The 16,364-nt window shown below is 39.5% G+C and overlaps 1 protein-coding gene across 1 annotated transcript; it reads left to right on the top strand.

Annotated features, from left to right (window-relative positions):
- Window positions 1-3,999: 3,999 nt before the first annotated feature.
- LOC311592829 (olfactory receptor 2AG2-like) lies at window positions 4,000-4,950 on the top strand (the record flags this gene model as incomplete). Its single annotated transcript, XM_084773678.1, has 1 exon — window positions 4,000-4,950. The coding sequence occupies one exon, from the start codon at window positions 4,000-4,002 to the stop codon at window positions 4,948-4,950; it is 951 nt and encodes a 316-aa protein (XP_084629804.1).
- Between the last annotated feature and the right edge of the window lie 11,414 nt (window positions 4,951-16,364).

Genomic DNA, 16,364 nt, shown 5'->3' with positions numbered 1-16,364 from the left:
AGAGACCTGTAATGCTTAAAGTCCTCAGAGACTGAAGCTTCAACCAAGGACCATGCATGGACTGGACCTAGTTCCCCTACACAGATGCAACTGATGGGCAGCTCAGTCCTCATATGGGTCCCCCAATAAGGGGAATGCAGGCTGACTATGACATGGACAGTGTTGCCTGCTTTTCAATCACTTTCCCCTGTTGGGGATACCTCACCCAGACATGGAGGAAGAGAGGAAGAGAGTGAGCTCAGTCCTGATGTGACTTAATAAGCTGGGGTGAGTGGGTGAGGAGGCTCCCCTTCTTTGAGGAGTAGAGGAAGGGGATAGGACAAACAGGGAAACAAAGAATGATGGAGGGGACCAAAAGAAGAGGAGAGAGGCTATGACTGGGATGTAAAATGAATAGTTAATTTAAAAACTTCTCAGAGAAGACCTTCTACATTGCCTCCCCTAACACTCACAGCTTGACCAGGATCCTTCAGACCCCATTTGTTCCAGTCGTTTCTTCATCCATTCCAGCTTGGTACATGGTGGCACCCAGACACCCTAAGGGATGAAGCAGAATACAGAACCACATTTGTCAACCTTGGAGAAAATACTCCACTATCTATCCTATCCTGCTGAGTCCAACGTTTTGTACCGAAATCATTTTCTTATCATAGCTTGCATGTACCACCTTTAAAACATCTTTTTATACCATAAATCATTTTATTAGTTGCTAAATACCTTAAGCTTTTATGTCTTTAGTCTTTAAGAAGAAAAACTGTAAGACTGTAACTATCCAGTCTTCACCCCATCAGAACTGAGAAAGAATAAGTATTGCCCGAGAAAACAGGAAGCACAGAGCAAGCAGTGTCCAAAACTACAGACATGACAGACTGATGGCTGCCTGGATAGTCACCCGTGTGTATTGTCTGTATCATTGGGGCATCCAATCTGTTGCCTATAGGCCCAGAATATCTGAAACACTTATTTATAAAGCAAGAATTTTGAAGGAAGGGCTTAACTTGTCTCTAAAAAGTGGGTCAATTGATTTTCAGTCCTGATGGTCCACACTTTGGACAGCCCACTATCAGTGATATATGTAAGGGCAGTGTTTTTCCCAATGCCTGTCTTTGCCATGTTTGAAGCAAACTCCAAGGGCAGGTTATTCGGTGCCATAAATTTTTTTGAAGTAGATGGGGGTGCTGCTAGGAGCAGATGTATCTCTGTCAGAAAAGTCTTTGATTACTAAAACATCTTGAAGGCCACGTTCTATAGATCTCGGAAGCATTTGAAGACCATCTATCTAACTGTAACTACAGAATAAACTAACCTTGGCCAATAGGGACTCAGAGAGACTGAATCATCATCCAAAGATAATGTGTGGGCTGGACCTAGGCCCCCGACACATATGTAGCAGATGTGCAGCTTGCTTCATGTTAGTTCCCTAACAACCAGAGTTGGTCTTTCACTCTGTTGCCTGCTTTTGGGTTCCTTTCCCACACCTGGCCTTGTCTGACCTCAGTGGGAGAGGATGTGCTTAGTTCTGTTGTGATTTGATGTGCCAGGGTGGGTTGGTACCCATTAGGGGCTCTCCTATTCTCTGAGGGGATGGAGAGGGAGTGGGGAGATATGGTGTAAGGGTGCACCGGGAGGAGAGGAGGGTGGGGAGGCTGTGATCAGACTATAAAGTAAATAAACTAATCAATGAAAAATATAAAGTTTTAGTCTTAGGAAAGCTACTATTGTAAAGTGTTTAGGACAATTAGAAATGTAAGTTAGTAGTCAGTCACATACAAATAATCTTACTTGTAGTCTTGTTAGGTACCCGGCTAGTTAATCACAGAAATAAGGTTTATTTAGCCTCCTGTATGTGTTTACAAAGTTAAGCAGATAGTAAATAGGTAGAAACAAGCAATGTTTGCTTGGGCCAGTTTTTAACAGCAGCTCTTTCATTGTTCCTGAATAAGAACATGTGGGACAGAATAGGTTTTGCACACAAAAGCCAAAGCAATGGATTAAGTATACAGAACGGCAGGTCAGGGGACATGCCTGGGAGGACTCATTAAAATCCAGTTTCCAGTAGCATTTTCATGGAATATGTCGCCTGGGAGGGTGGAACTGTCAGATCTCCCTCAGGACAAAGCTGGCGCTTCTCTGCTACCCCTGAGACAATGAGGTCAGGCGCCATTGGTCTTCTCTGAGCAGTCCTTCCTGTACTTCTTTCACCTAATTCCTACAGTGCGTATCTTAGATCATGGAAGCCTGGCAGGAGATGAGACATAAAAACCTGAGTTCATAGACTCAAACGTTTATCCAGACTGCAGGACTCAATAAGGCTCACCTACAGAGACTGGACGGGAGACGTGATGGGAGACTTATTGAATTCTTGTTGAATTCTCAGATCATCACCTGTACAGATCTTCCTCCATGGGAGAGTTACCAAAGCCAGCTAGAGGAGGCTTTGCACCTTGACCTTAGGGAAAGCAACATATCCTCACCCCACCCTTTAGAGGAACCCTTCTTTCCCTCAGGATTCTACACAGCTTCATCTATCAAAGGATACTGAGGTACTTGGTGTGGTCTGTCTGGGATCTCTGCGTTTTGCTTTTGTGGGTAAGATTTTATGATTTAGGCAAGGATGTAGAGGCTTTGAGTGCCCAGGTACAGATTCAAGACCTGAGTGGTAGGTCACTCACTAGATTCTCTTAATTTCTGACTCACATATATCTGGTCTCTAGACACCTTGCGTGTACACCAGCATATACAAGTAGGGACAGTGTTGGTCATTGTGAAACACTGGTCAGATTGACATTAACAGAATTCTAAGCCCCAGGTAATTAGTCCCAATGTTTACCTTTGGCACATCGGGATTTTTTCTGGACTCCTAGAGTCTAATGAGGATGCTTAAATTATTAGTATTACCTCAAAATTACTTAGTAGCAGCTGAAGTTTCTCCCCGTGTCTACATGACTGCTTGTTTTTTTTTTTGGTTTTGGTTTTTGTTCTGTTTTGTTTGCTTTTAAATAACACAGAAAAGCCAAGAGAATATAAAATTGAAATTTAAATGTGCTGAGTAGTGACAGGGAGAAATATTTATGGAAACATGCTTCCAAACTTCTCTCCTCTGTTTTCTCTGACCAGTGCCATAAAGTTCAGCCACGCTCCATTCATCTCGGTCTCTGCTGGAAGCTGTTGATGTAAGGTCCCAAATACAGTTGTCATTTCCCTAGAAATGGCTTTTCTTCATCTGGACCAGTATGAACCACTTAGTGTTTTTCTTTAAAGGGTCAGATGGAAAAAATGCAAATAATAGAGGAGACAGCATGCGCCTGGATTCAGAGGGAGGCAGCAGGGAGCAGAGCCAGGATTCGGGTTATTGCTTCCTCATTTAATCCTGCTTTATTTATCTTCTTTGAAAGTTTTCAAACCTTGGTACAGATAGATTTCAAATCAATTTCCAGTGTCTTTGTCTAATATGGAGAGAGATGCTTTTCTTTTTAAAAATTATTTTAAGAATTTTATACATGAGTATTGTATTTACATCTCTTCCGAACTCCCATGTCTTCCAAAATCTTTGAAGTTCAGAGATGGTTTAATCTGTCTTATTCTTTTCCATGCCTGACACAAAGGAAATTCTCTGTGACTAGAAATTACTGACATGCCTTTCTGCCAACTTAGTTGATAGTTTATTATAGTTCAGAAATTAGAAAATACATTGTATAGTATTCCTGTTGGCCATCCCACAGTAACTTAAAATAATTTTTGTTTGATTTTTGAAACAGGACTTCACTGTTTAGCCTTGGCTTTCTGTGTAGCTCTGGCTGTCCTGGGCTCACTTTACAGACCAGACTGGCCTCAAACTCATAGAAATCCACCTGCTTCTGCCTCTCTGAGTGCTGGGATTAAAGGCATGTGCCCCCATGCTTGGCTGACCTACAATAATTCAAACATGCTTTTAACTATCTTATATTGACTTTCACTGAGAGTTCGTGTATTTCTAGGCAACTAAAGAGATCACTAAGAATGAAGCCCTGGAACACCACATTGGAAAGTGGCTTCATCTTGGTGGGGATTCTGGATGGCAGTGGCTCTCCTGAACTGCTCTGTGCTACAGTAGCTGCTCTGTACATCCTAGCACTGACAAGCAATGGACTGCTGCTCCTGGTCATCACAGTGGATGCCCGGCTCCACGTGCCCATGTACCTTCTACTCAGACAGCTCTCTCTCATTGACCTCCTCTTCACATCAGTTGTCACTCCCAAGGCTGTAATGGATTTTCTTTTGAGAGACAACACTATATCCTTTGGGGGTTGTGCCCTTCAAATGGCTCTAGCATTGATGCTAGGCAGTGCAGAGGACCTTCTTCTCGCCTTCATGGCCTATGACAGGTATGTGGCCATCTGCCATCCTCTGAACTACATGATCTTCATGAGTCCTAAGGTCTGCTGGATCATAGTGGCCACAACATGGATGCTGGCATCTCTGACTGCAGTAGGTCATACTGTATACACGATGCACTTCCCTTTCTGCATGTCCCAGGAAATTAAACACCTCCTCTGTGAGATCCTGCCTTTGCTGAAGCTATCCTGCATTGATACCTCCCAGTATGAGCTCATGGTTTATGTGACAGGGGTGACATTCCTCTTACTCCCTCTTTCTGCCATTGTTACCTCCTACACACTAATTCTGTTTACGGTGCTGCACATGCCCTCAAATGAAGGGAAAAAGAAGGCCCTTGTCACATGTCTTTCCCACTTGACCGTGGTTGGGATGTTCTACGGAGCTGCCACCTTCATGTATGTCCTACCCAGTTCATTGCACAGCGCCAAACAAGACAATATCATCTCCGTGTTTTACACAATTGTCACGCCAGCTCTCAACCCCCTCATCTACAGCCTGAGGAATAAGGAGGTTATTGGAGCGTTGAGAAGGGTCCTGGGAAGATACATCCTGCCAGCACACACCCCTCTCTAATGAGGATTCATGGCTTGCCTCTCACTATTTCTTCTCCAACCTAATTGTCATATGCAGCCATTCTTTAACACCTTAGGTGTTTGAGATAATGCACACACTCCTAAAGTTTTTCCTTTACTTTCTACTGTGTAGCTGGTGTACAGAGGCCTCAGTAGGTTCATCTTGTGGTTGAGAAGTGTCTGGATGAATTACTTCGTAGACATGGTTGGGGATTCATTTTCTATTTCAATCTCATGTAGCAGTGAGACAAACTAAACAGTCCTCAGTAGCCTCTAAGCACGCTGACTACAGTGACCTGTATTCTTAATTTTGAATAACAGAAAAGATGCACAGAAAGTATTCTGGATACCTTTAGAATAAAATAGTTTGTGGAGAAAAATAACAGGTGTAAGATTCCATTTACATGCCTGATCTGAGAGGCAATCACATTGATGTTACAAATGGGGAGCTTAATTAACATAGCACAAAGAATAAAAAATGGAACCTATCACTTGTAGTTGAGATATTTAACCATGTACTTTTAAATTGATGCATAAAATTACAGAGGAAAATATAAATGAATAAAACAGAATTGAAAGTATCCATGTTTTGAAAGACCAGAAATTCAGTAATATTGAAGTATATTACATATATTGTTTGCGGGTTTGAAAAAAAAAAGTGTAGCCTTAAAGGTACATAAGTAGATTTTGAACTACAAAAGCATTGAACTCAAATGCTTTTAAAATGTTTTATTTTTAAGTGTGTGTGTGTGTGTGTATGTGTGTGTGTGTGTGTGTGTGTGTGTGTGTGTGTGTGTGTGTGTTGGGTGGGTATATATACATGAGTACAGGTACCTGAGAAAGTCAGAGGTGTCTGATCTTCTGGAGCTAGAGTTGTCAGATGACCAGTGTGGGTGGTCTTCAGGAGCAGTATATGCCTTTAAATTCTAAACATCTCTTCAGAGTTTGGACTCTCATACTCATGGGGTAAGCATATGCATGTGCCTGTGTCCATAGGAATGGGAGTCCAGGCTACATAAGATACCCTCTACATTTAAATGTATGTAGGCTTCCTTTTATGAGATCATTCATAGGTATGAGGAAATATAAGAAAATTTGATAACCTTAATTTATTAATGCAGAATGTAAAATACCTTGGAATATGCAGATGCTATGTTATTGATAACAGTGTTTACCACTCAGAAATTTTTATTTGTACTGAAATAATTATAAGTTGCTTAATTTATAAAATTAGATTATAATCTACAAATTAAATCAAATTCCTTAAATAAACAAAAAATCAAGTAGTTTAAAGTAAAAGAAATATCTACTATAAAGCTTTCCCTTTTATCACACCTACACATATTGTATTGAATATATGAGTTTTATCATTTATAATTGCATTAATCTTGTCCATCATTATGACTGAATATTTTAGACTGTTTGTGGAAGGGGTCACAGAGATTTTGACTTTGAATCCTGTCCTCTTTGACATCTAGCATCTTTGGTTATTAGTTTTAAATGTGTATATCTTAGGTTGCTGATTTTTTAAAACAGTTCTGAAAGTCTGATTCCATAATGTGTTTTGAGTAGCTTGAATAAATGATAAATCATATTTATACTGCAGCCCGATAAATTTTCCTTAATGCATGTTGACTATTAAATGCATGAATAGTAGAATCTTAAAAATGTTTCTTATATATTGGTACGTCTCAGAAAAAAAAATATCATGATCTTCGTGATAAATAGTTGAGAAGATTGGAAATAAATGTGTCTTGTAAACTTCCCAATGTTATGCTGTTCTTCTACTATTTTTATTACTTTTGTTTTCCTCTATCTCTTCTCTGAAAGATTCAGTGTAACAATCTGCATTTGGGGTGATTAAAAACTGTGGAAGAACTGGTCTTGATTTACAATGCTGGGAGTGAAACACAGAACGTTGTGTTGTCATGTTACTGACCTTCACACTCGGGTAAAATGGTCTGAACAGAAAAGGGCCTTGAATTTAGCCCTGGAGACTGTGCCAGCTGATGAAACAAAGCTGAAGACGGGAGGCGTCTTGGGAGCAGACGTGGAAAGAAGGGGAAGTTAAGAAAAGAAGACCTAGGAGCTTCTTTGTGTCTTTTTAAAGTTTGTACATAAGAAGGACCATGGAGTTTGTGACATGGTTGTGAGGATTCCTCAGCTATTTATTAAAAGTTTTATTTTTTTAAAACAGGAAAAGGTGATGCAATGTATTTGACCCTTCAAATCTGTGTTTGAAACAAATCCCCTGTAATTACTATTGCAGGTAGGTTGCTCTTACTCACATCTATGGGCACACACCCAAGCACATGCAGGCAGCACTAACTGGGATCAAGGGTTACTAATAACATACAAAGAGGGATATGTAGTTGTGAGGGATTCGGGATGAGAGGTGTTATGGAAAGTTGCAGGAAGTAGTGGTGGAGGAATATGATCCAATATACATCGTAAAAATATAGAAAACATTCAAAGAACAAAATGTCATTTAATAGTTGCCATAGTTAGATAGGAGAAATACATGCTGATATTATGTTACCTAGAGATTGAATATGACCAGTAATATTGTGTTATGTAATCTAAAATACCAGAAGAGACTATCTATAATACTTTTATCATGAACAATGAACATGAAAGTGCATGGGTATAGAGTTGGGTTTGGAAAGGTATATGCAAATCATACTGCATGAATTTATAAAATAATAAAAGATATTAGAAACATATCAGTGTTTGGCATGATGAATAATTACAGTATGTTGATTTACATAAGTGTGATTATATATTTAAATGTATACCATTGAAGTATCTATAACAAAAATAATGGACATAATTTAAATATTTAATTGTTTTCTTATAAATAAAATTACTTATATTGTAAATTAATATAATAAACATTTCCACTGTTTTCGTTTTTGCTTTCTTTAACTTAAATTCATAATACTTGTTGGGATATAGGTATAAGTGAATTTTTCTGTTAATGGCCAGATAATAAATATTTTAATCCTTCTGAGTCATATTGTCTAGGTAACTACTCAACTCTTGTTCATAGACAATATAAAATCAAATGTGTTACAATAAAACTAGAGACATGGTTCAGCATTTAAGAGCATTTGTTTTTACTGCACCAAGGACAATAGAAGCAGTAAACATCAAACCCCTACTCTGGTCTACCCAATGGACAGGGCATTCTCCACAGTTACGTGGAGAGCGGGGACTAAAGGTGGCACTTAGAGAAAGAATAAGCAGGCTACCAAGATGAGACTTGATAGCCTATGACCATGTAGTGGGGGAGGAGGTCCTCCTAGGTCATAGACCTAGGGGAGGGGAATAGGGTGAAAGCGAGAGGGAGGGAGGAATGGAAGGATACAAGTGATAGGATAACAATTGAGATGTAATCTGAAAAAAATTTTTAAAGCACTTGTTTATTTTTCAAAGACTCAGATTTCATTCCTAGCATCCAACATGGTAGCTCATAACCATCCACACCCATGTTCCAGTTCTGACATCCGTACACATGCATGCAGTGTACATACTTAAGTGGCTTCAAAAACCTACATACATAAAATAAAATAAATAAGTCTAAAAATACCCAAAAACTTTATTTAGAAAAATCAGGAGGTTTGGTATGACCTTGCCACCATATTTGCCTACCCCAGTCCCACAACTCAAACCAGCAAATCTCTGCTTTTAGTGGCCTGATAGATAAGATAGCTTTTGTCTATATAAATCTCAGGTGAGGCATAGAGTGGAACATTTGAGATTTCAAAATGATGCATGGTCAGCTCTTAGAGAATATCAAGAACATCCTTCTTCAGCATCCAAACAGTGGAGATGTGATGGCTCTTCGACGGTGTGTTTGGTCTAGAGTATGGCGCTCACATTCCGTTTATTGAAACACAACCATGTGACTCCACAAACATACAAAGGGAGACTGGGAAACAGGAGGAGAAGAAATCCCAAGTGAAGGGTGACACATTTTCTGTAAATCATTTCATACTAGCAATATCTAAATTTTATTTTAGGAAAATTAATTGATTTTCATTAGTATGTTAACTTTTGTTTTAAATATGTATTAATTTCATCTAATGGCATGGTTATTCATTTCTTCCTTATTAACTTGAAATGCCATCATGACACTCGCTAGTCCCATCACTGTTGTAATAGCTAAACTTATTTCATTGTATCTCAATTATTATCACTTCAACTGTGATGTATATTTCACAGTTTTCTTAATCACTTGGTCTTTTGACTTTCTAGCATATTGAAAGACATTTTTAAAAATGCATGTAAATTTTGAAGGTGGACTTTTTAAGTCTATAAGTTGTTTCTAAAAATTAGCATTTTAAAGTAAATGCTAATTCTTCCAACTAGGAATTTGGTGCATTAGTCTATTTTTTGGTGACTATACACCCAAATACTCACATATGTTTTGTATCGTTATAACAGTAGTATTGTAGGTATTTCTAGATTTTTTTCTAAAGCAGGAAAGACTGTGGTCTATGTAGGAAACAGACAGAAGGACAATACAATAAGGCTATTGTGGATATAAAAGGGCAGAGTTTCAGAAATATGGTGGGAGTTAGGCAGAAAGGAGACTACATGCATTCGTTTGGAACAGTGAAAGAACCCAGCTTGTATTTAGTGAAGTCATTCTGTGTACTGGAGAGTAAATTGACCAGAGTGGGAGTAGAGGAGACTCAAAAGGACCTATTAGTAAGGTGTTGCTGAGCAACAGATATGGGCTTATGATGACTTGAGGCCAAAAAATAAGTGGAATCATGGGAAAGAGGGGAAACCATAAGATGATTATGTGTGTATAATTCCTCACATACATGAAACTAGTAGGACTTAGTTGTTGAGACAGTAAGGCAAAGAATATATATATATATATATATATATATATATATATATAGTGTGTGTGTGTGTGTGCTAATTTCTTCACTTGTGTAAATGTTGATATTAATTTAGATGGAGTAAAACAAAGGAAAAGGAAATAAAAATCACAAGTTTTATGGAGACCTAACTAGTTCTAAATCAGGAACAGTTGTGTACTGTGCAATAGGCAATAAGGAGCACAATGCAGTGAGGTTACAGTGAGTGGGTGGAGCAAAATGTGTGCAAAATATAAGCATTTACGTAGAAAAGTGGCATAGCTTGGTCTATATTTACAAAGGGTGGTATGGGTTCTAGACAAAATTAGCAGGGGATGAATCAAATATATTTTTATTTCTTTTTAGATTCCCATCAGTCATGATAACTTGTGAGATACTAAAGATTAATTTCCGCACATGTTCAGGTTCTTTTCTTATTAGTCTACCAAGTTAGAAATTACTCAGGAAATATTTTTTGAGTGAGAAGAAAGGGAGATCCTTATGAGTTCTCTGTGAAACTTTCACACCAGAAATAGGAAGAGGATCAAAAAGTGAGAAAGAAATGAAAGAGGAGGAAAACGAATAGTTTGTGGTGTCTGGAATCAGAGAGAGAGAGAGAGAGAGAGAGAGAGAGAGAGAGAGAGAGAGAGAGAGAGAGAGAAGAGAGAAGAGAGAAGAGAGAAGAGAGAAGAGAGAAGAGAGAAACTATTTCAATGTTTCTGAAATATAAATGTGGAAGGTACAGAATGGAATCTTTAAAGAAAGTATAGTTAGGTTTTTACACTTAATTTGAAATTTCTGTAAATGCCAGGAAAATAGGAAACAGTTTCTGGGGTGGAGGATGCCTCAAAGAAAACGGAATAGGAGACCATAGACAATATGAAAACAGAGAGAGCAATCGCTATTGGGAGCTATTTAACAGTGATGAGGATAGACAGAAAGAGAGAGTGATGGGGCATGGAGTGAGTGTTAACCAAGATTGAGGATTCAATAAAAAGCCAAAGCCATATGAAAACCCTTTATTCTATAAGCCAGCTAAAATGTTTTAGACCTAAATAATGCTAGATTAGCATTATAGCTATATTAGCATTATATATAGCATTATTAGCATATATAGCATTATAACATTAAACCAAACTCTCAATGCCTGGCATGAAATGTTTTCTTTTTTTTCACTGTTTCCTTTTTAACATATACATTTATATTATAACATATGGGTAAAATAAACTACATACAGCAGGAAGAACAACGAGACCATCAGGAATTATATAAATGTTACATTCATAGTGATTTGGCTATTTGTATTTGGCAAACTGGAAGTAAACATCTTAAAAATTGTTAGTCCTCACCTTTGACCATGTCCCCTGGAGGGGGAGACCTGGTGGCACTCAGAGGAAGGACAGCAGGTTACCAAGAAGAGACTTGATACCCTTTGAACATATACAGGGGGAGGTAATCCCCCTCAGGAACAGTCATAGGGGAGGGGAATAAGGGGAAAATGGGAGGGAGGGAAGAATGAGAGGATACAAGGGATGGGATAACCATTGAGATGTAACAAGAATGAATTAATAAAGGAGAAAAAAATAAATAAAAATTGTTAGTCAAGGTGGTCTCGGATGTTCCCCAAACAATACAAGCTTTGCCATTACTATTGCCTGCTCAAGAATGCTAGTTGGTTAAGACCCTCTTACTACAGATAGCACATCCCTTGAATACAAGACCCAGACAAATCAAACCCTAACTGAACAAGAAGTTTATATCCTATTGTCCAACTTAAATAGTGACAGAGGTCCAATACAGGATTCCAGATAGAGAAATGATGTCAGGGATCGTACCCAGTTGAAAACCCTGTGGATTGTACTACCAATCTGCTAGGAGAAAAGTCATAACAGTTGAAATATTAACATGATTGTTATGGGGATCACCAAGAGCCCTCTAATTGTTTTTTTTTTTTTTTAGATCTTCTCTACAAGTTAGATTCCATGTTGAATACTATAAACCCAGTTAAAAATCTATAGCTGAGGGATGGAAGGTTGGCTTACGGTTAAGAATTTCTGCTCTTACAGAAGACCAAGATTCAATTCCCAGCATGCACATGGTAGCTCACGGCCATCTGTAGCTTCAGTCCCAAGGTAACCAACATCTTCTGACCTCCTTAGGTACTAGGAATACAATATAGTACACATCCATACTTGCAGACTAAATAGTCATACCCATAAAATAAAATATTAAAAAAAATCAATGGCTGAGGGAATGTTAGACCCTAGGTGGGAACTTCCTATTGATGTTTAGATAAGTTGTCACGGCCCACGGCTGCCTTTGAAACAGTTATATTTGTGGTCATAGACAAATACTACTCTCAGTCTCAGTCAGAGGAACTGTTCTCTGTAATGAAAGGTGGCTAGTGTAGAGACACACGGCTCTTCAGCACATTGAGAATAAGTGCCCTCAATACGACAGTCATACGCACCCTCTAAGTCTTAGGAAACAGTGCAGAAGGGTCGGCAGGAAGAATAGGAAGTGAGGGAGAACCGTGACATACCATCTTCTGTACATAACAAAGCCAATGCAATTATGACCTCACAGCTGCTGCCAACAATGCTGGCCAGGCAGCAGTCAATCACAGACCAGGGAGGGGGCCACCTGGCCAAACCCTTTCTTGATGAACTGAGGTCCTGATGAATTCTGGTGGAGGAGCAGACATTGTCTTCCGTTGTGTACCCACTAACAAGCTCACGATGCTCCCATGAATAATAGCAAACCTGTAGATCTTTCATTAATCTCTGTGGGTCATTTTTTTAAAAGCCATGAATATGTGCAAAGGACATGTTGGGGGTAATAAAAATAGAAGCAAGAAAAAAAGAGGGTTGTGGGTGATGGTACTAAGAATTACTATATATTCATGTATGAAATTGTCAAAAGATCAAAATTAGTAAGAGAGAAAATGAAAGTGAAACTTCATTGATATTGAGTTAATGTGAATAATCAGTGGAGAAGGAAGTGGACATAAATTCATTTGTGGCATTTACTTTACTAACAAAGATTGAAAACTGTGTGCCAATAACAGAAATAAATGAGGTATGCTGGACATACATGCATACCTGCATGCATACAGACATACATACACACACACATACATGAATGGCTGTGTTATAGCAGCCCTGGCTATCCTGGAAGTCACTCTATTGACCAGGCTAGCCTTGAACTCACAGAGCTCTATCTGCTTCTGCCTCCTGAGTGCTAGGATTAAAGGCTTGTGCCACTATGCCTGCCTACATTTATATTTTCATAATTATAGTCAAGAGCAATTAAGGAAGGTTTCAGGAGGAAATTATTGTAATGGAGCCAAATTTTGGGGAAATAAGTGAAATTTAAATCCTATAAGATTGTATGTACGATATTGAAATATGGGTGTAGGTAGTAAGGGACTTCAGCTAAACACTATTTTAATGAAGCATCGGACAAGGTTGTCATATTTAACCACAGGTGTAAATTATTCATAAAGAGGGGAATGTGAGAGGGTCTGAGATTTACCATAAGATAGTTTTTCTATGCAGAAAGGAGGTAGAAATGTTGTGAGAGTCAGAGATTGTAGCAGATGCCAAAGAACACAATAGGACTGATGTATATATGAAACCAGAGAGACCATGACAGCGAACACAAGACATGTACATGTTTAATACAGAAAAAAAAATCTCAGAATGGGAAGTGGGTGCAAAGTTCCATACCTAAGCAAGAGGCTATTTGCAACTGACACATGCTAGGAGAACAAAAAAATGTCATTTTTTTCCAATGAAGTGACACTGGTATATCAATTATACTTTAGGGGAAGCCCTATGCTCAGGGCTTTTTTTTTTTTTTTTTTTTTTTTTGCCAACATAAAACAGACTCCATGTTTTTGTGTGTTCTTATTTTCTTTTGTTGTTCTTAGTTTGTTGCTTTGAGTTTGGGGTTATTGTTGTTGTTGCTGCTTGCATGTGTGTGTGTGTGTGTGTGTGTGTGTGTGTGTGTGTGTGTGTGTAAAAGAGAGAGGTAGGAAAAAGAACAGAGACACAGGGCATAAAGTTGGAAAGGTAGGGAGATGGAGAGAGTCTGGAGATCTGGGAGGAGTTTGGGGAAGAAAAAGAATATGATCAAAATATATTGTATAATTCTTTTAAAAATCAAATAAATATGCAAAAGGAAATTTCAGAAGGAAAAACTGTTCTGTACTCTAAACAAACTCCCTGAAACTGACAGAGCTGAGTGGCTGTTATAAGTTTGAGCATAACGATGTGGCTCGTGCTCTAGGGAGACAAATCAGGCATGGAGCTGCCATGGCGTTGACAGAATCTAATAATCACAGCAGTAAAAATTCATCAGAAAGACTATGTTGGCTTTACAAAGCCAAAGCCACCAGACTTTATATTTCGTCTGCTGAACTTGTGCAGTCATGTTTGTAGACAACAAGTGAATGCTTGCATTTAATTTTCTTAAAGTTGAAAATAAAACACCATAGATTCTCCAGGAGCTTTTTTCCAGTGTTTTCTGGAGAAATAAGTGACTAAAGTCTGAAATTAGAGGATGAGGATGAGGAAAGAACTGAGGGAGAGGGGAGAATGGCCTGGTCTAGAGCAGTGAGAGCTGGTGTCTGCGTCACCCGGGAACTCAGCAATGGAGCTGTGGTTGCAGACTGCACAGGCACCCTCACGTGAGTGCATGCGTGAGAGAGGAGAAATGAAATATAACAGAATGGAAACTGCAAGAGAAGTTTCAATAAACAAGTTCTGATGCTACCTAGAGATCAATGAAGAGGGGCCAGGCATCAGCCGGCTTCTTCGCTACCTCCCTGAAGTTGATAATAGCCCACACATAAGAAATCCAAGAGGAAGTGGAGCATGGAGCCCGCACGACACCACTGTTACAGGCAGAGGCTATGCAGTAGTTCTGGATGCTAACGACACTTTCCAGGACAGCGTCTTTAGTCAGGAGGCTGCTGAGCAAAGCCAAGTGGGAGAGAAGGTGTTCACAGCCCAATGTCAATTTGAAGGGTGAAGTATACGGAAGTGCCCGGCAAGGTGGATATGCCTGAGAGGATTCATTAAACCTACTTTCCTTGTGCGGCATTTTCAGGGAAGGTCATGCCGCTTGGGATGAAGACAGTCAACTCTCCCTCAGGAAAAGAATAGTGTTCGTTGTTGCCCCAGGGACGAGGAGGCTAGGCAGTAGGCTGGTCTTCTTTGAACAGCTCTGCCTATCTCTCTTTCTCCAAATCCCTTCTGTGCTTATCTTACCTCATAATCCCTTGCAGGAACAGAGACATAAAAAAGTCAGTTTATGCACCTAACTATACCAGAGTTGACGATTGTTTTCTTAATGACATCCATCTGGTAGCCAGGTGGAATCTCAACGTAGTCTTCACTTGAGCTTCACTGATATCGATGGACGCTGAAGGCTAGTCCTTCCGAGTTAGTATCTTTTTGCAGGCTCAGAAATGTCTTCTTAATTTGGAAGGCAGATGGAATCCCACGCTGAGGGATTCAGCCTCTCTCCCTCCCCCTCCAGGATTCTCCATTGAGTGTCAGTTTGCACCCATATCCTTCACAGAGAGGAGTGACCAGCACTGGCGGTGATTGCAGGACCACAGGCATCCCAGACCTAATGACAGCCACCGCTGCTGCAAGAAACATACCTATTCTCTTCAGCTAGGTAAGGACTCTGTCTCTGGTTTATGCAGGTTGTATGATCAAAAGCCCTGAGAGACAACATGAGAAGCGCACGCCTCTGTCTCAGGCTCTCTAGCACCTCTGGTGTCAGAGCACGCTCTTCTTAACAACTGTAGACACTTAAAGTCATTCTTCCCCTCTGGCCACAGCTGGCCAGAATTCCTCAGACTGGGTTTCTGAAAAAATTTTCAGTGCTTACTCTTGCCTTAATGGGAAGTGCCTTCTGGACTTCTTGAATCTGATGTAGACGCCGAATGAATAGGTCCTCAAAACAGGGCTATCAAATGTTAGTTTGAAATTCCTCATATGCCTGCTTGACACTGAAAGTGACACAGAAAAGTTAATTGAAACCCACTTTTAAAATGATTACCTAGAACAGTGATACAAGAAACACTTATGCTTTGTGCTTCCAAAATCATGTCTTTATGTGCTTAAGTTCCTTTGTGGTGTTTCTGTTTGCTGCACCCTCTACTGAAGCTCTTGCTCCCGCACTGCCAAGGTGATCTACAGAAATGGACTCTCCCTCTTCCTGATACAGTGTCCATGCCCGGTCCTTTCTATTTAGAGAGCTGAAGAAAGGGACAATGAACTGGAAAGAAAAGAAAGTATGTCTTGACTAATAGCAAATGGCAGGCAGGTAGGATCTGTAGTCCTGGTGACTACTTAACAGTCCCTCCCCCCTTTTACTGTTCTTTGAAACTTTATCTAGAGACTGATGTAGAAAATGTAAGGAATGTAGGTGATTATCTCCCTCATTTTATTTCTCTATGCACACATATGCTAATTTTAGGCCAGTCTGATTGACAAAGCCAGTTCTAGGCCTGGGCTACATAGTGAGA

This window comes from Acomys minous (genome assembly GCF_964271855.1).
Source record: "Acomys minous genome assembly, chromosome: 2".
In the NCBI taxonomy this organism is placed as follows: domain Eukaryota; kingdom Metazoa; phylum Chordata; class Mammalia; order Rodentia; family Muridae; genus Acomys; species Acomys minous.
This window is presented reverse-complemented; position numbering and strand designations above follow the sequence as displayed.